This window comes from Hyperolius riggenbachi, chromosome 2 (genome assembly GCF_040937935.1).
Source record: "Hyperolius riggenbachi isolate aHypRig1 chromosome 2, aHypRig1.pri, whole genome shotgun sequence".
In the NCBI taxonomy this organism is placed as follows: Eukaryota; Metazoa; Chordata; class Amphibia; order Anura; family Hyperoliidae; genus Hyperolius; species Hyperolius riggenbachi.
The window spans coordinates 542157644-542182908 of NC_090647.1; the positions used below are offsets into that span (position 1 = coordinate 542157644).

The 25265-nt window shown below is 46.4% G+C and overlaps 1 protein-coding gene across 1 annotated transcript in view; it reads right to left on the reverse strand.

Moving 5' to 3' along the window:
* Positions 1–528: 528 nt before the first annotated feature.
* The window catches only part of LOC137545098 (LHFPL tetraspan subfamily member 7 protein-like), a 292100-nt gene continuing 267363 nt past the window's right edge, over positions 529–25265 (reverse strand). Inside the window, exon 3 of the mRNA XM_068266208.1 lies at positions 529–1975. Within this exon, the coding sequence (XP_068122309.1) occupies positions 1749–1975 (227 nt within the window). The 3' untranslated portion in view covers positions 529–1748. The remainder of the gene's footprint in view (positions 1976–25265) is intronic.

Sequence of the window (25265 nt, forward strand, 5' to 3'; positions counted from 1 at the left end):
AGCAGCATGACTGAACGTAGTGATGGGAAGTCCAGCTCTTTTCAATGAATCGATTCAATGAATTGAGCCAAACTTCCCATCACTACACTGCAGTGCAGTGAATATTAATTAGCCATGTGGCCAGGCCCGGCCCTAGACTTTTTGCCGCCTGAGGCAAAATTCAAAAAAATCGCCGCCCCTCCCCCCCCCCCCAAGCCATGTGTGTGTGGGGGGCCGCCCGAGCTGGAGGGGATAGCGGGCAGGAAGGGGGTATTGGGCCTAGCGGCGGGGAGGGGGGTCGGACCCCCCCCTCCCTCGCCTGGGTCCCCCGTCCTCCGCTCCCCTCCAGCTTTAGAAGTGAGGTCGCTGGCTGCAGCTATATTGTAAGAGGCAACGGGCGGGGATCACTCACCTCTTCCTCGTTCCAGCCCGAGCCTGCGCTCGGGCTGGAACGAGAAAGAGGTGAGTCCAATACCAATACCCCCTTCCTGCCCGCTATCCCCTCCAGCTCGGGCGGCCCCCCACACACACAGACGGGCGGCTGCCGCCCCTCCAGAAGTGCCGCCTGAGGCAAAAGTTTCACCCCGCCTCATGGGCGGGCCGGCCCTGCATGTGGCTAACAATAGCAGACTCTACCCTCCTCCTCTCCTGCTCAAAAAAAAAAAACAATACTGAGCATGTGCACAGTGCAAACAGTCTTCGAACGCACAGCATGCTGCACTTTCAAATAAAGGTGGGCACTGTGAACAGCCCATTGATTTTTCATTACTGTGAGTTGGGCTGCGTTACAGGCTGCTCTAACGTGCGCCTCTAACGTCCCAATGTGAAAACAGCCTTAGAAAACTGAAAGGAGAGTCCAGATTTTCATGGAGCCCGGATAACCGCGGAGGCAATGAAAGGCAACACAAAACGGATCTTCCTCTATACAGAGAACTTTTGCACACATAATGGATGTCAAAGCAGATTGCCTACTGCTGCTTATGTCCTCAGCGTCATCTTTGTGGACCTCTTTATCCAATAGTAACAGGCAGGAAGGAAGGGCACGATTTTGACATATGTTAAAACGGACTGGAAACGTATTCTGCAAAAGAACAACATTTTGAAAAAACGGATCCATTTAAAATGCATTCCGATCTGCAACCTGACAAGTGTGGGCCGAGCCTTACAGAGGTGACGCGCAGGGGCAAAACTAGTGGGGGGGGGGGGGGCAGCCCCTGTGATCGCAGGGGGGCCTAAAGCTGTGGGCGGAGCCCAAATACCAACCTCCTTCCTCCAATGCAGGGGACCATACTTCAGATCAGGTGTTTTTGTGGCTACACTTGTTATGGATGTGAAGATGTTAATGACCACACTTGTTTTAAGAGCCTTGTGAGATGGGCCTCATAGTCATGAAGGGTGCCAAGGAGAGGAAAGGGAGGGGCATGCATTGTAGTTCCGCCACTAGTGACGCGGCACTGCACTGCACTACTAACTCTCAGCTACTGACTTCTGTAGCCTATAGAGGAGGTAGTAATCTTCGTCAATATGTGTTGTGTAGTAAAAAAAAATAGGAAAACTCGGGAAAACTAAGAAAATCAGCGTGACATAACGCTAATCGAAGGCTCATATTTGAATCATGCTTCAGGAAGACGATCAATGCAATTTCTGTAGTGGCCTATGTGTTAAGCTGCAAAGAAGTGCTATAATACCTTCTGTCCATCCTTCTTTAGACAGATTTCTTTTTTTTTTTGTAGATTTTTTTTTTTTTTAATTCCATTAGTAATAAAATACTATAAAATTGTAGGAATCGGGGTTGGGGACATGTGTTCTTTTGGTGCATATTTAGCAAAAAATGGCAAAAACACAGATAACATGACCCCGACAATGGCGAGCATGTAGCCCCATCCGATCTGACAGTCCCCTGCATAGTATATACTTGAGTTCTCACAGTATTTCTTCACAGTAGTAGAGTTGAGGCCGAAGGGATACACCAAGAGTCCGGAAGCCATGATGAATACTGTGTGGAGAAGAAAGAAAGGAAAATCAGTTGCAGAAACGTCATCACCGCTTTAAAGGGAACCTGAAGCGAGTAAAATTATTTAAAATAAACACATGACATAGTTGCAAATGAATATTACATACTAACCTCACCGTCAATACCTCTCAGAAGCTCACCATTTTCTTCATACAGTGATCCCTTCCAGTTCTGACAATATTTTGTCAGAACTGAAATATACCAGTTGCTGTCCGTTATATATCAGCAGCTGTCAGTTACAACTGAATGTGCAAGGTAATGTCCATGTTTCCCTATGGCTCAAGTGGGTGACATTACAGTTTAACAGTGTTCTGACCAGGAAGCTGTTATGGGGTAATGGCCATTTTTAAAATGGAGGACGGAGAATTCCATTGATCACAGTGGACAAACGGGATGCAGGAGAGGAGAAAGAGATGAAGGCGTTGACTACACGGGAGGTAAGTATGACCGATGTATGGTTATTTTGACTTTTTATTTTCAGTTCAGGTTCTCTTTAAAGAACTGACCTGAAAGGTATATGAAGGTTTAAACACAGATTAGCCTTGAAAGAGAAAAAACATAAATAAAACATAACGTTAAATAAAAGATCAGAGATAAAAACGTAGTAGCGCTGCTAACACGTACTAGTGTGGCGACAAAACAGTGGAAGTAATTTTCATGAAGGAGTCCGCACACAAACCGTAGAAGCAATAAACGTGAAGTATTTATTCTCCCATCACATACATGTGCAGACACGGTCTGACCTGCTTAGGTCGACGCACGTTTCGGGGCCACGCAGGGTCCCCTTTTGTCAAGACAGATAGCAGATAAGATATACACGTGGAAGGTGCTACTAATGAATGGTAATATCCTCAGCTTACATAGCAAGGGATAAATTCACTCTTCTCACTGCATTGATAAATACAACATACACCCCCTACATTAACAATCCAACATGTTTCAGTCCCTCTAAAAAGAAAAAAAATACTGTAATAATAAATAGCTGCACCATTAAAAGATTTCCACAGGATGGCAGCAGAGTTCAATTATAACAAACTAACCTCTAGGAGAGGAAATAGCATTCCATACGGTATATTTGTTTAGTATATTGCCATCAAATGACATGAAGAGAACACTGAAAAGTCAAAAATGTAAAATATACTACATGTATGCAGTTGAGGAGAGAAGTTAAAAAGACACCTGAAGTGGATGTGGAGGCTGCCATTTTTATTTCCTATTAAACCATGCAAGTTGCCTGGCTGTCCTGGCGATCCTCTGCCTCTAATATTCTTAGCCATAGACCCTGAACAAGCATGCAGCAGATCAGAAGTTTCTGACCTACCGTAAGTCTGACTGGATTAGCTGCGTGTGTGTTTCATTCCGGTGTGTGATTCAGATACTGCTTCAGCCAATCAGGAAACACCTAAACAATCACTGGTTATGGTGTTATGGTTCCACATGCAATCCAAAAGAAAAAGAAAGTTTTTGGTTCCACTTTAAAGGGAACTGAGATTGGCAGTAAGGTTGTCAGTTTAAGGGACCTCTGTCGTGAAAATCTTAAAATGTAAAATATATGTAAACATATACAAATAAGAAGTGCATTTCTCCCAGAGTAAAATGGGCCATACATTTTTTTTTCTCCTACGTTGCTGTCACTTACAGTAAATGAGTAGTAGAAATCTGACAGAACCGACAGGTTTTGAACTAGCCCATCTCGTCATGGTGGGTTCTCTGAGTTTTCTCTATTTTCAAAAGCTCTTACTGAATAATAGCAGTTGCTCTGTCCAACTGCCAAATAAGTGTACGGTGTGCAGGCAGGCATGCCAACATCTTTGTATAAATCTTTTTCAGGGAGTGTCTTTATAAAGAATAAAGATCATGCTGAGAATCCCCTATGGAGAGATAGACTAGTTCAAAACCTGTCGGTAATGTCAGATTTCTACTAGCTACTGTAAGTGACAGCAACATAGATAGAGAGAAGTATTTTATGGCTCATTTTACTCTGGAAGAAACATACTTCTTATTTGTGTTTACATATATTTAAAATGTTAAGATTTTCGCGACAGTGTTCCTTAAGCTTACCTAGGGATTCTCCCAGTCCACTGTAGTCGTCCTGGTCCACAGATTATCTGCAGCAGGGTGTTGAGTCTTTGTCTGTCAGAGTATATATTTGATATCTGGGAAAGCTACATTAGCGAAACCGGTTGGGCAGGTAGATACCAGCCATTGCGACATTTGGCTAAGGCGCATTTTATCTATGTGGACCCTGATGGAAGTGCTGTGGTCTGTATATTTGTGGGGTCGAGTGCTTTATGGTACTGCAGTTTGAGATCTTCTACATTATTGTTTTCAGATGAACTTGATCCTTGCTTCGGGAGCATACGTTCTTGGAAGCCTAACTGGGACATGGAGGAGAGATTGGGATACTTTGGCTAAACATACAAGACTTTATCTTTGGCTTGAGAACATGGCTTCAGCCAGAGGTGTATCTAGAGGGGTGCAGAGATGGCTCATGGCATGGGCGCCACAGCATTATGGGCGCCAAGTCTGCTCCTGTGCTGGGCCCCCAGGCCTGCCACTGTGCCTCCCTGTCACTCAGATCAGATTAATTTTGTTATCTGAGGAACATGCCTACTTAACTTATGTATGTAGGGAACACTTGGCTTAGTGTTAGAAAGGAGAACCGAGAGGAAATAAGAAGAGATATTTCTCCAAAACACTAGCTTCAGCAATATCCCAAGTAAAAAAAACACAGGCAACCATAACACATGGGTGCAGGTCATCTCAGCGCTGCTCAGTTTGGCGCGGTGAGAGACGAATGACGGCTTTCACCGCTGCCACAAAATACCGAGGCGGCGTTGAATACTATTCCTCCGCTGAGTTGTTTCAACTCGGAGGCATAGCTCCCAACTGTCCCTCTTTCGGAGGGACAGTCCCTCTTTGGGAGCTCTGTCCCTCTTTCCTCCTCATTTGTCCCTCTTTCAGGACTTTTTTCCTCTTTCTATGTAAATATATATATTTCTCTACTAAAACATGTGTTTGACTCTAAACTTTATTCCCATCCTTTATATTGATATATTACTGATTTTAAAATGTTAATATGAAGGAAAATGAACCAGGATAGAAAGGACCAGTCTGGTTTGAATTATAAAACAACATATTTTTCTCATGAATTTTTTTCTTTATGGTACGCGTGACTAGGGGTGTGACAGGGGCGTGATCAGGAGTGTGGCAGGGGCGTGGCTTAAGTGTCCCTCTTTCTCATCTTAAAAAGTTGGGAGGTATGTCGGAGGGAGATGTAATTCGGGGTCTGGCAGCCACCAGAGCCCCGATTACCTCTATGCGTCCCACGCAACATAGCATTGATGCTATGGGGCGCCCAGTTTCAGCGCTCGGCTCTCAGAGCCGCGCGCCGAAATAAGCTGATCCGATAACACACGTACATGAGAAAGTATGCTTTTTTTATAGAGGAAGAGGGCTCTGACCTGGTGTGGGGGCTCAATTTTAGGCTTTCTATTTGCCATAGGCTCTCTATTACCCAGATATGCCCCTGGCTTCTGCAGCAGCTGCTGACGACTAGCACAGGTTGCAATTCACTCTTTTATATACTTATAAAATTATTAAGCATACAATCTTGCCTCTAGGTGGCAGCATTACTCCTCCCGGTGTAACTGCAGTCTCTGCATTTCTTGCAAGACAGCTTAGCTGTGATAATACTGCTTTATATACTGTAGTAGAGGTGCTGGGCTGGCCATCTATCCCTGTGCCAAATTAGGCAATTCCTGGCAAAGCCTCTTTCTTCTTCTTCCTACACGCCAATCTCTCTCTCTCTCTCTCTCCCATCCACCCACTTTCCCAAAAAATGCAAATAAAAACAAAGAGCTATAAAGGTCTGCAGCAGAAAGAGCTCCCCAAGGGCCTTGTCCTCTGCTTTGAGACCTTGCTACATTTTTATCCCTTCAAGGTCTTCTAGTAGTGGCTGGATGGTGTTGACACAGGTGACCTGGGTTTGAATCGCTACACTTCCTGTTCAGTAATGCTAGGTTCACACTTGTCCGATTCAGATTGGATCTGAGGAGAACTGGAGGGGAAAGCAGCCAGGACGGGGGTGACAGCGAGCGGCGGGGAGGGGGGTTTTACAGTTGATTTTACAGAGCAGGCTAGTGAACTTTTGAACTGTTCTCTGGAGAGAAAAATCAAATACAGTGACTGACAGTTGAGATAACAAGCTTCAGAAGACAGAGCTCTCTGCGACTTTGAAAGTCATGGAACTCAATGGCTTTTTTGCATTGATAACAACTGGAGTTTTTTACAAATGTAATAAAAATTGTATGCAGCTTGGGACTGGTCCAATCAAATGTCCTTCCTGGCTATTTTGATTGGCCCTAATCCAAACAGTATATGATTTGCATTAAGTTTCCATGGGAACCAAAATCATTAGTATCTCAGTGACCGTCTCGACTGATCACTAGAGTCCACAGACTGGATTACATGAATAAGAACAAGATAAATACATTGGGCTTGATTCACAAAGCGGTGATAACTCAGTTATCACGCCTAAAAGACTTTAGGCGTGATAAGCGGTGCAAAGCTGAGTTATCACCGATTTGTGCTGCTCTTCGCGCGAAGCTCCCGCGCGCAAAGTTTTGCGCGCGTAGCGCACCGCGCTGCGCGCGCAAAGTCCCATAGGGCTCAATGGACGCTGCACGCGAAGCAGGGCACACTGCGCGCGCAGCGCGGTGCGCTACGCGCGCAAAACTTTGCGCGCGGGAGATCGCGCGAGTTTCTTCTTATCACTCCTAAACTGAGTTTAGGCGTGATAAAGGGCTTTTCACAGGCGTGCAAACACTTTGCACCACTTTGTGAATCAAGCCCATTGGATGCCCTTTAGATAAAGCTTCCCCTAGACAGATGTCGATATTGCCTTTGAACGATGCATCCTAGTTCCAGTCAGATAGAGAAACGTAGAATATTATCAAATAAAATGATCCCTTCAGACAACTAAACAAAGCCTTTGAGGCTGCAGAGACATCAAGCCGCTTTCATGTACGGATTGGCAGGAAAACATCCACAAATCCTCTATTCCCATAGGCAGCGTGCAGAAAGCATGTGCCAGCCTATCAGAGCCGTTACCCATGAGTCACTGGGAAATAAATGACACAAGAGAGGAAGATGTGATGTGCGGTAATGTTCTACACAGCTGTTGTCATCCTCTTCCAGGACTTCTGTCTGCCTGACCAGCTGAAACACTGATACGCTCATATAGCTACATGTCAGTTTGCCTTTTTAAAATAAAAGGTATCCTACCTAATAATTGGCAAGTATCCGTGTCCCGTCCGTGTGTCAGTGCTTTTGCGCTACTGCGCATGTCAAGCACCGACAGCCATTGGGACAGGACGCAAGACGAGCAAGCAGGTGGGCCGGTGCGCGCTGGACGGGTGCGTGCGGGCTTAGGTCACTAGTCCATGATAATTCAGCATTAAGTGAGCAACTGTGGTTTAGGCCTCCATTCCACGGACCGCTGATAGGCAGTGAAATGCCTCTCAAACTCTCTCAACTGCTCACTGCTGCCTGGTAACTGCTTGTTGCTGCATGATCACTGCTTACTTCTGCCTGGTAACTGCTTGCTGAGCACACAGCTCAACAGTTCGTGGAAAAGAGGCCTTACCATGATGATTCACTACTGATTATGCAAATCTTCTCTTTATGCCCTTGAAAGCCAGGCTGCACATCCAGAACCGCTGAATGTATTTTATTTATGAACTCCAAATATGCAACGCGTTTCGCAGGTTTGATCCCGCCTCATCAGGCAATAACAACGGAGCAATAGCATATGTGGTCCACAGAGGTGCCTGGCTCTTCTACTGACCACATATGCTATTGCTCCGTTGTTATTGCCTGATGAAGCGGGATCAAACCTGCGAAACGCGTTGCATATTTGGAGTTCATAAATAAAATTTATTGACTGTCTTTACTACAGCCGTCGTGTGTCTACTTGGGGGAGGTAAGTCCACCACTACCTCCTCTATTTACCAAGAATTTGGTTTTTAAGCTCATTTAGCTTGCTTTTATCCATTTGGCGCCTCTGTTCTCCTGCACAATACGTATATGTATGCCACTGGTGAGTTGGGCGCAGGGTGAGCGGAATGATGGCTCCCCCTGCTGCCGCTTCTCAGCGGCATAAAATGCTACCCCCCCTCCGAGTCGTAGCAATTTGGAAGGAGAAGTAATGTGGGTTCCAGTGATCCCGGGGTTCCGGCTGAAATACCTGTGCGTGGGGCACGCACCGTAGCAGTAGTGCTATAGCGGTGTCCAAGTCAGGCACTAGGCGGCCAGGCACCGAAAGCACCTGCATTGCTAAAAGAAACCAAAAAGCCCTCTATCAGAAAACTAAATGTAATGTTTTTTAGGGTTCTTTTACACTTGGAACTATTGCCCTGCAGCCAACAAGATGCACCGCGCATTATAGCTGTGGTGGGATCCAAGGAAAAAAAATCATAGAACTTCCGGTACACTTCCGGGATTACTGCGGAATTCGCACATTAACGCACTACAGCTTCCGCGTCACCCAGAGCATGTCCGTCGCACCGCAATGCAGGCAGTGTGTCATGTTCCACTGCCTGTAATGGCCGTTGTGGCGAGCTGCGGTAGGCGAGAGTTGACGGATCAGAGTGGTCTATACATGCAGATAGGCACCCAGTATAACAAGCAGGGCTGTGGAGTCGGAGTAATTTTGGGTACCTGGAGTTGGAGTCGGTGGTTTCATAAACTGAGGAGTTGGAGTCAGTTGATTTTTGTACAAAATCCACAGCCCTGGTAAGTATTAAACTAAGGAGTTGGAGTCTGAGCCATTTTGGGTACCTGGAGTCGGCGGTTTCATAAACTATGCAGTTGGAGTTGGAAGATTTTTGTACTGACTCCACAGCCCTGATAACAAGTTAGAACTCTTTACTGAAGAAAATGTGCAGACATATATCATACACCACCATCTGATAATGCAGAGAGGAACACAGAATACAGGAAATCACAGTACCATAGAGATCATTGCCGCACTTACAAACAGTGACATCTTGGGGTTGCTTTACTGTACTGCAGTTTAAAGAGAAACTCCGACCAAGAATTGAACTTTATCCAAATCAGTAGCTGATACCCCCTTTTACATGAGAAATCTATTCCTTTTCACAAAAATACCATCAGGGGGCGCTGTATGACTGATATTGTGGTGAAACCCCTCCCACAAGAAACAAGAAAAGTACATACTCTTGGCAGTTTCCTGTCTGTGAACCTTGCTGCATTGCGAGAAATAGCTGTTTCCAACTGCCAAAAAAACATGCAGCAGCTACATCACCTGGCAACAGTAAAAATGTCACCATGTAATAAATGTCAGAATGTAAATCGGGGAGAGGAAACATTTTACAATGGGCAAACACTGACTAAATCATTTATACATAATTATTGTAAAAATGAAGCACTTTTTTATTACATTATTTTTTACTGGAGTTCCTCTTTAACCTCCCTGCCGTTATAAAAATTTGCTGCGCATGGCAGGGAGGGTGTTTTTTTGCATTTTTTTTTTTTTTTTAGCACGTAGCTAGCCTAGAGCTAGCTACATGCTTCCCCCCTCCCTGCGGCGTCCCCCCGAGTCGTCGACGTCGTGACGTCAGAGGGAGTCCCGAACCACCCCTCGACGCTGCCTGGCACTGATTGGCCAGGCAGCGCACGGGTCTCAGGGGGGGGGGGAACCCTCTGATGCGGCGGGTTGCGGCGAATCGGCGCGGAGCGGCGGCGATCGTAAGTTACACGCAGCTAGCAAAGTGCTAGCTGCGTGTAACAAAAAAAAAATTATGCAAATCGGCCCAGCAGGGCCTGAGGAATCCTCCGCGGCAGGTTACCCCGAACTGTGTTCGGGATAACCGGCAAGGAGGTTAAGTAACAATCCTTTTGATACTTCCAAAAAAGTATTTGTGATAATTGGAGAGCAACTGTGGTTATATAGCATCGCTTCTGTGTCATCCTTCTCAGAAAGTCCATTTTTGGTTTTCTGCACCAGACTTTCAGAAAGAATAGAGATACGAAAGGTGAGGCCCGTACAATGTGGCCATTCTCTGGGGGACAATCGTACAGTGAGTCCCGCTCATCACAACTCAGATGTACGGCAGGAAGGAGTCCGCTGAATCTCCTGGCTCTTGCCCAGTAGTACGGCAGCCCTGCCAATAGTATAAACCAGCGTCTGGCTCAAGTTGCAACAAGACGCAAACAGAGGCACTTGTACGCCGCCGCGGTCCACCTGTCATCACAATCACATCATTGCCTGATTAATTATTTTATCTGTCATTTTCAGCTGCCGAGGCTGTTTGCTCTCCCATAATGCACGAGTTCAAAGCAGAGCAAATATGGAGGGAAGGCCACAGAAGCTTTGTTTGCTGGCTCTTTTTTGTTTCTTTTTGTAATTTGCGGCCTGTGAAGCTGGGCGGTGGGTTTGTGAGATGAGAGGCAGACAGTGGCCACATGCAGTCAGCTCTAAAGTCACTCACTGACTGGAGATGTTACAATTTTCTCTACGAGACGCCGCGGCTGAATGCCGGCCGGACCGGATCAACGCTTCTGGCAATTTGAATATTTTGATTGAATGAATGAAGAGGGGCTCTGCATGCTCTGTGTGTGCGGCTCTGATTATTGTTGCTTTTATGCTTTTCTTACACGCTAAATTGGAAATGGAGAAAAAAAAGATAAATGTAAAACTGATTAAGAAATAATGATGGGTGAATTAGATTATGAATGAGCAATTTTGAATTGCCTTGAAGTCGATTAAGGTTCTTTTTGATGGTCAATTTGATTCTTTTAGAGTGTTGCTAGGCAAATTATTGTTACAAACTGGTATAGGAAGCCCCCCTCACCACAGCTCTGAGGTAGAGATCGAGGAGTACAGGCAGAACATAGTGATCTGACTGGGGGAACATGGAGTATGGGAGGAGCACAGCGCACTGACTGTAGGAGCAGGAGAGACACAGCGCACTGACTGGTGGAACAGGAGGGGCACAGTGCACTGACTGGTGGAACAGAAGGGGCACAGAGCACTGACTGTAGGAGCAGGAGGGGCACAGCGCACTGACTGTGGGAACAGGAGGGGCACAGCGCACTGACTGTAGGAGCAGGAGGGGCGCAGCTCACTGACTGTGGGAACAGGAGGAGCACAGCGCACTGACTGGTGGAGCAGGAGGGGCACAGCGCACTGATTGGTGGAGCAGGAGGGGCATAGCGCACTGACTGTAGGAGCAGGAGGGGCACAGCGCACTGACTGTGGGAACAGGAGGGGCGCAGCGCACTGACTGTAGGAGCAGGAGGGGCGCAACGCACTGACTGTGGGAACAGGAGGGGCGCAGCGCACCGACTGTGGGAACAGGAGGGGCACAGCTCACTGACTGTAGGAACAGGAGGAGCACAGCGCACTGACTGGTGGAGCAGGAGGGGCACAGCGCACCGATTGGTGGAGCAGGAGGGGCACAGCGCACTGACTGTGGTAACAGGAAGGGCACAGCGCACTGACTGGTGAAGCAGGAGGGGCACAGCTCACTGACTGTGGGAACAGGAGGTGCACAGCGCACTGACTGTGGGAACAGGAGGGGCACAGCTCACTGACTGTGGGAACAGGAGGGGCACAGCTCACTGACTGTGGGAACAGGAGGTGCACAGCGCACTGACTGTGGGAACAGGAGGGGCACAGCTCACTGACTGTGGGAACAGGAGGGGCACAGCTCACTGACTGTGGGAACAGGAGGTGCACAGCGCACTGACTGGTGGAGAAGGAGGGGCACAGCTCACTGACTGTGGGAACAGGAGGGGCACAGCGCACTGACTGTGGTAACAGGAGGGGCACAGCGCACTGACTGGTGGAGCAGGAGGGGCACAGCGCACTGACTGGTGGAGCAGGAGGGGCACAGTGCACTGACTGGTGGAGCAGGAGGGGCACAGCGCACTGACTGTGGGAACAGGAGGGGCACAGAGCACTGGTTGTGGGAACAGGAGGGGCACAGCGCACTGACTGTGGAAACAAGAGGGGCACAGCGCACACACTGTGGGAACAGGAGGGGCACAGCGCACACACTGTGGGAACAGGAGGGACACAGCGCACTGACTGTAGGAACAGGAGGGGCGCAGCGCACTGACTGGTGGAACAGGAAGGGGCACAGCGCACTGACTGTAGGAACAGGAGGGGCACAGCGCATTGACTGTAGGAACAGGAGGGGCACAGCGCACTGACTGTAGGAACAGGAGGGGCGCAGTGCACTGACTGGTGGAACAGGAGGGGCACAGCACACTGACTGGTGGAACAGGAGGGGCACAGCGCACTGACTGTGGGAACAGGAGGGGCGCAGCACACACACTGTGGGAACAGGAGGGGCACAGAGCACTGACTGTAGGAACAGGAGGGGCACAGAGCACTGACTGTAGGAACAGGAGGGGCACAGAGCACTGACTGTGGGAACAGGAGGGGCACAGCGCACTGACTGGGGGAACATGGAGTACAGGAGGGGCACAGAGCACTGACTAGTGGAACAGGAGGGCACAGAGCACTGGTTGTGGGAACAGGAGGGGCACAGAGCACTGGTTGTGGGAACAGGAGGGGCACAGCGCACTGACTGTGGTAACAGGAGGGGCACAGCGCACTGACTGTGGAAACAAGGGGTACAGGAGGAGCACAGCACACGACAGGGGCAACAGGAGGGGCACAGCACACTGACTGGTGGAACAAGAGGAGCACAGCACACGACAGGGGGAACAGGAGGGGTACAGCGCACACACTGTGGGTACAGGAGGAGCACAGCACACGACTGGTGGAACAGGAGGAGCACAGCACACGACAGGGGGAACAGGAGGGGTACAGCGCACTGACCGGGGGAATAAGGCATACAGGCAGGGGGGGGACCTTCCATGACGCCATCTGAATGACGTGCATCAGGCGGTGTCTTCCAAGGGGCGTCATCCTGCCGGCCCCCTTCCTCCCTGACCGCCGCTCATTTACCTGATCGAGTTGGCAGCCCCCTCCCTCCACCACATAGTCCTGGAATCCCCCTTGCTGCATGCCCAGTGAGGCGTGCAGCAGAGACCCCAGTGTCCATGGCGGCCTGGAGGGGGAATAGTAATTAACGCCACTGTGTCTTTTGAAGGAGCAGGGTGAGCAGTTTTTCGGCTTTACCCTGCGCCCAAAATTACCAATGGCTTAATTATATGTAGGCCCGAGCAGACTGTAAATGAGTGATTACTCACAGCATTCCACTGATGAGACCTCCTTTCAGTCAGGGGCATCTCAAGCTACTTAATATTGAGGGTACTTCTGGCTACCTAATACTAAGAGGCACCTGTAGCTACCTACAACAGGCAGGGGAAGTAAGGGAAAGCTGACAGCTGGGACAGCCAGCACACTTGCGGTGCAGTTTGGTAGGGGTTTGTACTGTATGTTCATGGAGGGTGGAGTCTAGGGTGCCAGGACATCTGTAACTATGGGCTCCTATGAGGTAAATCCGGGCCTGGTTAGCTCCATTACTTGGTCATCTCAATTTTCCCACCGAAAGAATGCGACAGTATGTTGAAAGCTGCCCTATTAGCATTGCTGAGGCACAGCTAGTAGATACTTGGACAGAAATGAATGCGTGATGAAGACATACGCTGCTTTATTTTGCACAGAATAGGATGATTGCGCACAGCTGGGGAGTTAGGGGGCGGGGAATGGCGCCAGGGTCCCTGACCCGCTTTCACCCTCTGTACCCTCGTAGTGATGCCCAAGATAATTGTGATGTGGAATAAACAACCTGGAAACCACCAAACACCATGGAAAATAGCGGTTTTATCTCCAATTTACATATTAAAGAGCTTAATAATCCTATTTTGTGTGAAGAAGTAGTTAAAGCACAGCTGTCCCCATTCAGTCCTGCGTACAGCGTTGTATTGGCAGCAGTACAGAAATCGCACAATGATAGAGTGGTGCAGCCCACCCGGCGATATGGGGGTCTAGAAAAGGATTGAAAGAGAATTTTTCACAAGGATTTTTTCATCTTTATTTTTTATATACACAACACAGCCTGGAAAATGACAGATCTCATATTGGGCACATCGCCATGACAACACACGTGTAGCCCATTATACATTATACTGCTGATGTTATTTGGCCACATCTACTAAGTATAATACAGGCTGAGGGTCAGTGGTGAAACTTTGATGGGCCCCTTAAAGAGACACTGAAGCGAAAAAAAATATATGATATAGTGAATTGGTTGTGTACTATGAATAATTACTAGAAGATTAGCAGCAAAGAAAATATTCTCATACTTTTATTTTCAGGTATATAGTGTTTTTTCTAACATTGCATCATTCTATAATATGTGCAGATTACACAACACTCAGCATTCAAAATGAGTCTTTCAGAGCAGTCTGTGAAGTAATGACCTCTCCTCTAGCAGAGGAAAAGTAAGTAGTCCAGGAACAGTTAAGATAACAGCCCTCTCCATGACTAACTTAGTCGGAGAGCTTAATGGCTTGTTTGCATAGAGATAACAACTGGAGTTTCTCAACTCTTCCTGTACTGGAAACAATTACACTGATGTATCTGATCTTAATGTTTTATTTCACATACAAATCATAATATCATCATTTTTTTTTTTCGCTTCAGTGTCTCTTTAAAGAGAATCTGTACTCTAAAATTCTTACAATAAAAAGCATACCATTCTATTGTTTACAAACAAAAGTCATGGCTGCTAACAGCATGTGATAGGCTGAGAGGAGCTCAGTGTGTGAGTCATACAGAGTGTGCATGGGGCCTGGAGAGGGTGTGCATAGCTTCTGAACTATCACAAGCAGACCAGCCCATTCCAGCCTGAATACTTGAGCCCGACAGACCCGACAGAGGAGAGAAGATTAGATCATATAACAGAGATAATACAGTCACTGTGCAACTAGGAAAGGCTGCAGTAATCCAGACCACATCAGAACAGGTATAGGAACTTATAGGATAGAAGAAAAAGGCTGAAAATTTTGTTACAGAGTCTCTTTAATGTTCACTCCCCTTCCCTTGCCTCCTGTTGGTGCCCTTCACGGCCTTGCGGCCCATCTCACAAGGGTCATAATACACGTGTGGCCAACATGATCTTCACACCCATAACAAGTGTAGCCACAAAACACCTGATCTGAAGTATAGTCCCCTGTATGGGCGGAAGGGAAAAGTTAGAAGTTGGGTCCCCCCCACAGCTCTGGCCCCCTGTGATCTCAGGAGCGGCTCCCCTCTAGTTACGCCCCTGCTGAGGAGGACTGGGGAGTGCAAAAAATCTGGCCCAAGGTTATTTATTTTCTTCTAAGCAATACCAGGTGGCTGGCTGTCCTGCTGGTCCTGTGTCTCTAAAGGCCCTGACACACTGCTGACTGATGTCCAGGGGCCTATCTGGGTAATATAGCACCTATGGAAAACAGGTGTCCCTCCGGTATGGATATCCAGAGGTGAACAACCCAGTATAGGTAGTCAGAGGTGCCCCCCAGTATTTGTAGTGAGAATTAGCCCCCCAGTATTGTTAATCAGAGGTAGCCCCCAGTATAGGTCACCAGAGTTAACCACCCAGTATAGATAGCCAGATGTCACCCTCTAATATAGGTAGCCAGAAGTAGCCCTCACAGTATAGGTAGTCATCCAGTTTAGGTTGCCCTCTCAGCACGGGTAATTAGATGATTCCCCCTCCCCTGTATAAGTAACCCCACCAAGATAGGTTGCTAGAGTTAAGCCCCTCCCCAAGTATAAGTAACGAGTGGCATCCTTCAGTGTGGTGGTGGAGCAGGAGGGAGGAGGAGGCAGCCATGGTGCCCACAGTGCTGTGGCGCCTATGGATCAAGCCATGCCTGCACCCATCAAGATACACCTCTGCTGATGTCGCGTGTTGGGATCAGGACCCGATCCCTCATCCCCAGGCGACATTGCTGAGCCATCCTAAGACCCTGTCATGCTCTCCTTTACACAGAAAGCAGAAAAGCAACAGGTTGATTTGGTCAGTCATGTTGGGACATTAGTGGTGTCCTTTATAGGGTTAACCCTTTCCACTCATATGTCCCGTTGTGTGGGACATTTTTTCAAGCGTGGCTTGCAGCGCATCAGACCACCCATAAACCCAAATTTTTTGTCCGCATATGTAGTGAGCTTGTAATATTACATGCCCACACAGTCGGTACTCCCCTGCCTGAAACCGAAAGTCCGCGATCACCGCTAGAAGGAAGTGACATTTAAATGTCACTGCATTTTCCTTCCTGTTTTTTTGCACTTTTATTTCGGATTCCATACTGATTCCTTGCTGATTCCTTTTTGCAGATCCCTTTCTTCAGATTCCATGCAGATTCCTTGCAGATTGCTTGCAAAGTTGCATAGAGAATCAATGGCATCCTATGGAATGGACTGGGGGAGAGTGTAAATAGTAGCCAGTATTTTATTGCTAATATGCCCAATCGAAAATACCAAAGATTGCATTGTGTGTAGGGACAGTAAGACATTGGGTGGCGGGCATAAAACAACCTATTATTGCGAAACTTGCTCACGCAGGCCCGGATTACACCCAGGAAACTGTTTTACAATGTACCATATCTTGGCTTTCTCCTCTGCTACCAGCCAATAGAAAATGCCAAACTGCCCAAATAAGGTATCAAATTAAACGTTATAATGTGTTCTTTAAAATAAGATATACCATGTTACGGTGTTACGTTCCATGTTAAAATGGGAGAGAGAGTAAGAGGGAGAGCGCATTCCTGTAAAAAACAAAAACTCCGAAACTACTCGCTTGCACACAGTTTTGAAAGCTGGACTGAGAAGTTCAGTGAGGGTACGTTTCCACTTGTGGGGTGGGAATCTCTGGGGAGAAAATGTGCACGCGAATGCGAATTTTGCATGCGGTTGTATGCAAATTTTCATACGATTTCGCATGGATGACTATGTATGCGAATTTAACCATGGCAGTGCCTGTGTGCTTTTGCATTGTTTCTATGCAAAATCGTATGCGAATTTGCATAAAAATTTGCATACCAAAACCACATGCGAATTTCCTATTAATTACATTGGGCTCGATTCACAAAGCAGTGATAACCCAGTTAAAGACTTTAGGCGTGATAACCATTTTTATCATGCCTAAAACTCAGTTTAGGCATGATAAGTTTAGGCATGATAAGTTTAGGCATGATAAGTTTAGATAAGTTTAGATCGCGCGCAAAGTCCCGCACGCAAAGCAGCGCCATTAAACTCTATGCAAAGTGCACCAGACTTTGCTAGCGCAAAACTTTTGATCAGCTGTGCACTGCGGTGCTAAACCAGTTGGTGCTTAAACTTATCATGCCTAAAAACTTATCACACCTAAACTTATCATGCCTAAACAGAGTTTAGGCGTGATAAAGGGCTTTTCACCACGGTGCTAACTGTTAGCACCGCTTTGTGAATCAGGCCCATTGTATGTGAATTACATAGCGGTATGCAAATTCTGATGGCTCTGCCGTGCAGATTTTTTCTGCACAGAAAAACGCTCAGAAAACCTGACAAGTGGAAACAGTCCCATCCACTTGTATTGTCTATGTGAATCTGCATGCAGGAAACACATGCAGATTCGCTCTAGTGGAAACGGGTCCTAAAAAGTGATTTTGTAAATAAAAACTGAGAATCCACCATGAGGAGATAAACTAGCCCAAAACCTGTCAGATTTTAACTACCTACTTTAAGTGACAAGGGCATAGGAAAAAAAAATACAGTGCAATTTACTCTGGGAGAAATTTACATTTATATGTATGTAATTTAAAGGACAACTGAAGCAAGAGGAATATGGAGGCTGCTATGTTTATTTACTTTTAAGCAATACCAGTTGCCTGGCTATCCTGCTGATCCTCTGCCACAAATACTTTTAACCATAGCCCCTGAACAAGCATGCAGCAGATCAGGTGTTTCTGACATTATTGTCAGATCTGACCAAATTATCTGTATGCTTGTTTCTGGTGTGATTCAGACACTACTGCAGCCAAATAGACCAGCAGGCCTGCCAGGCAACTGGTATTGTTTAAAAGGAAATAAATATGTCAGCCCCCTTATTCTTCTTGCTTCAGCTGCACTTTAAATTTTATAATTTTTCATAGTAGTTCTCCTTCAAACACCCGCTGCAAACTATAGGGCTGTTCTCAGTATATGGAGAGTTATTTATTATTTGGACACAGCTTGCCATTGTAGTAAAAAAAAACCTCACATTTGTAGTGAAATGAGGTATGCAGATGGGTAGATGGAAGAGCCCACGTAAAATCCATGGACGCCAGCTGCCTAGGAGGAAATCTACGCCTTATAAATCCAAAGCCTCCTACTCACATTCGCAGTCCCCGCCATCTTCGTGCCAAGGGCAAATGACATCTCTCGTTTTCAGTGTTCACATCTATTACACATGAAGGCTTCCACTACATAGGAACTAACAGTTTGTGATGATGACACCCACACAGAGAGAAGCTATGGTCATTGGATGTATATGTTTGATGGAAACGTGTGAAATCGCACCTTGTATAAGGTGTGAATTATCATAGTCGGTGATCGCAAGGAATCGGCTCTGTGTGTTTATGCAACAGATACTGTACATGTCTGACTCGCTAGTCATCATCTTCACCATTGATAGGGCTTGATTCACAAAAGGGTGGTAACTTAGCACGCCTAAAAGCCCCTTAGCATGCCTAAAGGCCTTTAGGACATGCAAAGTTTCACTTGCTTAAGTTAGCACGCGCAAAGTTTAGCAGTGCGCTCAAATCGTCGCACCGGGTGCGACTAAAACGTCGCACCGGGTGCCCCTAAAATGTTGCACCGGGTGCGCAAAAAATGTCGCACAATGCGGCTTTTCGGCCGCACCCTGTGCGACGTTTTAGGGGCACGATCAATAAAAGCTTTGGCCGTGTTAACTGTTTAGCACCCTAGTTAGCACGCCCAAAGCTTTTAGGCATGCTAACTGAGTTAGCACCCTTTTGTGAATCGAGCCCAAACAGTAAAAATTAATTGGAACCCTGCCTTAAAGGGAACCTGAAGCAAGATGTATATGGAAGCTGCCATATTTACTTGCTTTTAACCACCTAACTCAAACTGGAAGTATATATACGTCCAGTGTAGTTGTGGAGAATGTACCACCAGTGCGTTACTAAATGAGGCACATGTGGTATCATTTTGACTGTGACAAGAAGAAATAATACATTTTGGTGTATTTTAAAGCTTGGACCCACGTCACAAAAAAAAAAAATGGTAGGGACAAACTCAATCCAACATAAAAAGTTATTTTCGGAATTATGGTCAAACTTAGGAAAGTTTTAGCAAAACTACATGGGACAAATGTGGTAACATTTTAACCGTGATAAGGAGTATAATAGATTTTAGGGTGTTTTAGGGTTGAGGACTATGTCTTGTGTATTCTTTTTAGTGACAAACTGAATCAAAGGCAATAACATTTTTGCATATTCTATGCTGAAATAAAAGACTTAAAATTAAAACAAAGCGACAGAATATACGGTGCTGCCCATAATTATTCCTACCCCTGGTGAATTTGGACTTAAAGGGACTCCGAGCTCAAGTAAAAAAAGAAAGTTGTACTCACCCGGGGCTTTTTCCAGCCCAGTGCTGGTCGGGAGGTCCCACGACGGCGTCCTGGCACCTCTCCTAGTCCCCGCTCCGGAATGGCTGACCGGCCACAGCCCGGGCGACACTCTGCTGAGTGTCGGGCTGTTCCTTCCGCGTATGATGCGGCTGACGTCACACGCCGGCCGCCTCGCGTCATCACGGCGGCCGGCGTGGCAGTACGGCGCATGTGCGCTTTAATCGCGCATGCGCAGTACTTTCACGCCGGCCGCCGTGATGACGCGAGGCGGCCGGCGTGTGACGTCAGCCGCGTCATACGCGGAAGGAACAGCCCGACACTCAGCAGAGTGTCGCCCGGGCTGCGGCCGGTCAGCCATTCCGGAGCGGTGACTAGGAGAGGAGCCAGGACGCCGTCGTGGGACCTCCCGACCAGCACTGGGCTGGAAAAAGCCCCGGGTGAGTACAACTTTCTTTTTTTACTTGAGCTCGGAGTCCCTTTAAAGTTACTTTTCTTCAACCAGCAAGTAATTTTTTGATGGGAAATGACACAGTTGTCTCCCAAAAGATAATAAGAGATGTACAAGAAACATTATTGTGTAAAAAAACATTTCTCAGCTTTTATTTACATTTGAGCAAAAAGTGTCCAGTCCAAAATTATTCCTACCCTTCTCAATAATCAATGGAAAAGCCTTTATTGGTTATTACAGCAATTAAATGCTTCCTATAATTGCAGACCAGCTTTTTGCATGTGTCCACAGGTATTTTTGCCCATTCATCTTTAGCAATGAGCTCAAAATCTTTCAGGTTGGAGGGTCTTCTTGCCATCACCCTGATCTTTAGCTCCCTCTACAGATTATCAATTGGATTCAAGTCAGGACTCTGGCTGGGCCACTCCAAAACGTTATTGTTGTTGTCTGCTAACCATTTCTTCACCACTTTTGCTGTGTGTTTTGGGTCATTGTCATGCTGAAATGTCCACTGGTGTCCAAAGCCAAGTTTCTCTGCAGACTGCCTGATGATATTGTTGAAAATCCTCATGTATTTCTCTTTTTCATGGTGCCGTTTACTGTGATTAGGTTCCCTGGTCCATTGCCTGAAAAACACCCCAGAGCATTAGGTTCCCCCCACCATATTTGACAGTGGGTATGGTGTTCTTTGGGTTGAAGGCTTCAACTTCTTTACGCCAAATGAAGGAAACATCATTGTGATCAAACAATTCCATTTTTGTTTCATCTGACCATAACACAGAAGACCAGTAGTCTTCTTCTGTGTCCAGATGAGCATTTGCAAAGGCCAAGCGAGCTTTTGTGTGCCTTTTCTGGAAAAGTGGAATTTCTCTTGGTCTGAATCCGTAGAATCCAGCAGTGTGCAGTGTCCATTGTAGTGTCTGCCTTGATACATTGACACCAGCAGAGCTCAGATTCACCAGGATGGCCTTGGATTCTTTTTTACCTCTCTAACTATCCTCCTGGCCAGCACAGGTGTCACTTTTGGCTTCCGACCACGTCCTCTGAGATTTTCCCCAGTGCAGAACGTCTTGGTTTTTTTAAAAATAATACTTTGCACTGTAGCCACTGGAACTTGAGAACATTTAGAAATGGCCTTGTAGCACTTTACGGACTTGTGAGCAGCCACAATGCGCAGCCACAGGTCCTCACCGAGCTCCTTTGTCTTAGCCATGACTGTCCACTAACCCAGTGTTCCCCAACCCTCTCCTCAAGGCCCACCAACAGTGCATGTTTTGTGGAAATCCACAGAGAGTAGTTAATCAGCTCTGCTGAGACACTAATTACCTTCCCTGTGATTGTGTGTGGTTTCCTGCAAAACATGTACTATTGGTGGGCCTCGAGGACAGGGTTGGGGAGCTATACACTAACCAACTACAGAGAGCTGCTGTTTTTCATCTGTTGAGTTGATTAAAACAGCTGTTCCCAATTAATCAGGGTAATTAGGATGCTTTAGAACAGCTTGGACTATTTGGAATGGTATAGAACTTTGGATTTTCCCACAGACTGTGACAGTTTGTGAATAATTTTGGACTGGACTAAACACTTTTTGCCCAGATGTAAATAAAAGCTGAGAAATGTTTTTTTTTTCCACAATAATGCTTCTTGTACATCATCCTATTATCTTTTCGGAGGCACTTACAGTATGTTATTTCCCGGCAAAAAAATTACTTGTTGGTTGAATAAAAGTAACTTGAAGTCAAAATTTGCCAGGGATATGAATAATTATGGGCAGCATTGTAAAAGAAAAAACATATATTGTTACCTTAGGAGTTGGCTTTTTAAATATGTATGTCATAAGGGTATATTATTATTAATTACTATTATTTTTGCAAATAAGGTCTTTTAATCATTGATAATGTACAATGAGAAAACACAAAACAGAAAAGGACACCTTTATTTCCAAAAATTATATTGTCACACTACAATTGTACTAGAAACATAATCTGTACGTTGTAATAACCAGCATGGATAAGCAAATAAAATTTGTGAGTTTAACTTATAGTTAGCAATGTTTATTGTAAAACTATAATGGATGTGAATGGAGAAAAAGTGTGTTTTTTCCCTTATTTTCCCTTTAACATGCATAGAAAATAAGGTAATTACTAATCAAAAATATCACCTACTAAAAGCCTAATTTGTTCTGAAAAAAACAATATATAGATCATTTAGGTGTGATATTCCGTAATAAAGTTATTAGCAAATGAATGGGAGCAGCACTGATATGAGCTCAGGTGCTAAATTAAACAAGGCCAGTTACATGGCAGTCCTGCTAAGCTTCCATGCATCAGTAGTGTCTGAATCACACACCTGAAACAAGCATGTGGCTAATCTTGTTACACTAACATCTGATCTGCATGCTTGTTCAGCGTCTGTGGCCTAGAAGTCATAGAGGCAGAGGATCAGCAGGACAGCCAGGCAATTGGTATTGTTTAAAAGTAAGTAAACATGGCAGCCTCCTTATACATCTCTCTTTAGGTTCCTTTTAAGGCAGCGTTTAAATTTATGACTGTAGATGTGGCAGGGCACCCATGTAAGTGTGATACCGGCATCACTGGATTAGTGACAGGATGCTACTGGACATTTACAATCATGATCTTAAAGAGGAACTCCAGTGAAAATAATGTAGTAAAAAAAGTGCTTCATTTTTTACCATAATTATGTAAAAATGATTTAGTCAGTGTTTGCTCATTGTAAAATCTTTCCTCTCCCGGATTTACATTCTGACATGTATTACATGGTGACATTGTTATTGTGGGCAGGTTATGTAGCTGCTCCTAGCTGTTCTGGCTGTTAGAGACAGCTGTAAACAGCTAATTCCTGTCTGTGAACATTGTTACATTGTGGCAGTTTGCCCAGAGTACCACGGTACTCAGAGCTTCTTGTGGGAGGGGTTTCAGCACAAAATCAGCCATACAGCGCCCCCTGATGGTCTGTTTGTGAAAAGCATTCTATTTCTCATGTAAAAGGGGGTATCAGCTACTGATTGGGATAAAGTTCAATTCTAGGTTGGAGTTTCTCTTTAACCACTCGAGGACCCACCCTTTACCCCCCCTTAAAGAGAATCTGTATTGTTTAAATCGCACAAAAGTAAACATACCAGTGCGTTAGGGGACATCTCCTATTACCCTCTGTCACAATTTCACCGCTCCCCGCCGCATTAAAAGTGGTTAAAAACAGTTTTAAAAAGTTTGTTTATAAACAAACAAAATGGCCGCCAAAACAGGAAGTAGGTTGATGTACAGTATGTCCACACATAGAAAATACATTCATACACAAGCAGGCTGTATACACCCTTCCTTTTGAATCTCAAGAGATCATTGTGTGTTTCTTTCCCCCTGCAGTTCTCATGCACTGAAGTTTCAGGCTGCTCGTTTTTCTCCTGCAAACAGCTTTGCCCTTGTCTGTAATTCTTCAGTATGTGAAAGCCCAGCCAGCTCAGAGGAGGATTTATCCAGCTTGTAAAAGATAAGAGAGAAGAGAGAAGCTGCACTAATCTAAATATCACACAGGCAGTGTGCAGAGAGGGGCCTGGATGGGGGAGTTCATAGCAGAACCACAACACTGAAGAACTTGGCAGCCTTCCAGACACAGGCCTGACAAGTCTGACAAGAGAGAGAAAAGTTGATTTATTACAGAGATGGTGATAGTAGAACGTTCTGCAGTAAGCCAGAACACATTAGAATAGCTTTTGGAACTTGTAGGATGATAAAAAACAGGATGCAATTTTTGTTACGGAGTCTCTTTAAGGACCAGCGTTATTTTTTGTGATCTGTGCTGGGTGGGCTCTGCAGCCCCCATCACAGATCAGGTTTCATGCAGAGCGATCAGATCGCCCCCCCTTTTTCCCCCCTATGGGGATGGTGTGCAGGGGGGGTCTGATCGCTCTGGTGGGCAGGCTAGTTGCGGGGGGGGGCACCTCAAAGCCCCCCTCCGCGGCGAAATTCCCCCCTCCCTCTCCTACCTGCTCATCCCCGGTGATCAGGGCTGCACAGGACGCTATCCGTCCTGTGCAGCCAGTGACAGGACGTCCCCTGTCACATGGCGGCGATCCCCGGCCGCTGATTGGCCGGGGATCGCCGATCTGCCAGCGCCGTACAATGTAAGCAAAGCGGATTATTTCCGCTTGTGTTTACATTTAGCCTGCGAGCCGCCATCGGCGTCCCGCAGGCTATTCACAGAGCCCCCCGCCGTGAATTGACAGGAAGCAGCCGCTCGCGCGAGTGGCTGCTTCCTGATTAATCAGCCTGCAGCTGGCGACGCAGAACGCGTCGCTGGTCCTGCAGCTGCCACTTTGCCGACGCACGGTATAAGCGTGCGGTCAGCAAGTGGTTAAAGAGGAACTCTAGTGAACATTTTATTGTTGGCAGGTGATGTAGCTGCTGCATGGTTTTTGGCAGTTGGAAACAGCTGTAAACAGCTATTTCCCACAATGCAACAAGGTTCACAGACAGGAAACTGCCAAAAGTACATACTTTTCTTGTTTCTTGTGGGAGGGGTTTCACCACAATATCAGTCATACAGCGCCCCCTGATGCTCTGTTTGTGAAAAAGAATAGATTTCTCATGTAAAAGGGGGTATCAGCTACTGATTGGGAAAAATTTCAATTTTTAGTCGGAGTTTCTCTTTAAGTCTGCATGAAGTATAATTGGAATTGTGGAAGGAGCATGACTGGAGCTGAGGCAATGGGTGACAAGGGTATGACTTGAAAGTTTGGATGGGGCATGAATGGTGTGGCAGGAGCCCTACTTAAAGGCATGGCTGGAGTATGACTGGAGGCGTAGCGGGGTGTGACTGAATGTGTGGAGAGGGTGTGACTGACGGTGTGGCACAGGTGTGACTGGAGGTGGAGTTGGAGTGTGATTGGACCCATGGCAGGGTTGTGACTGAAGGTATGGAGAGGTTGTCATTGGAGGTGTGGCTGTGATGTGACTGGAGGTGTGACTGAAGGTGTAGCTGGAGTGGGACTGGGGGTGTGACTAGAGGCGTTACTGGATGTGTGGCTGCAGTGTGACTGAAGGTGCGGCATGGGTGTGACTGGAGGTGGAGCTGTAGCCAGACCCATGGCAAGACTGTGACTGAAGGTATGGTGGGGTTGTCATTGGAGGTGTGACTGGAGGTGTGGCTGTGATGTGACTGGAGATGTGACAGGGGCGTGACTGAAGGTGTAGCTGGAGTGTGACTG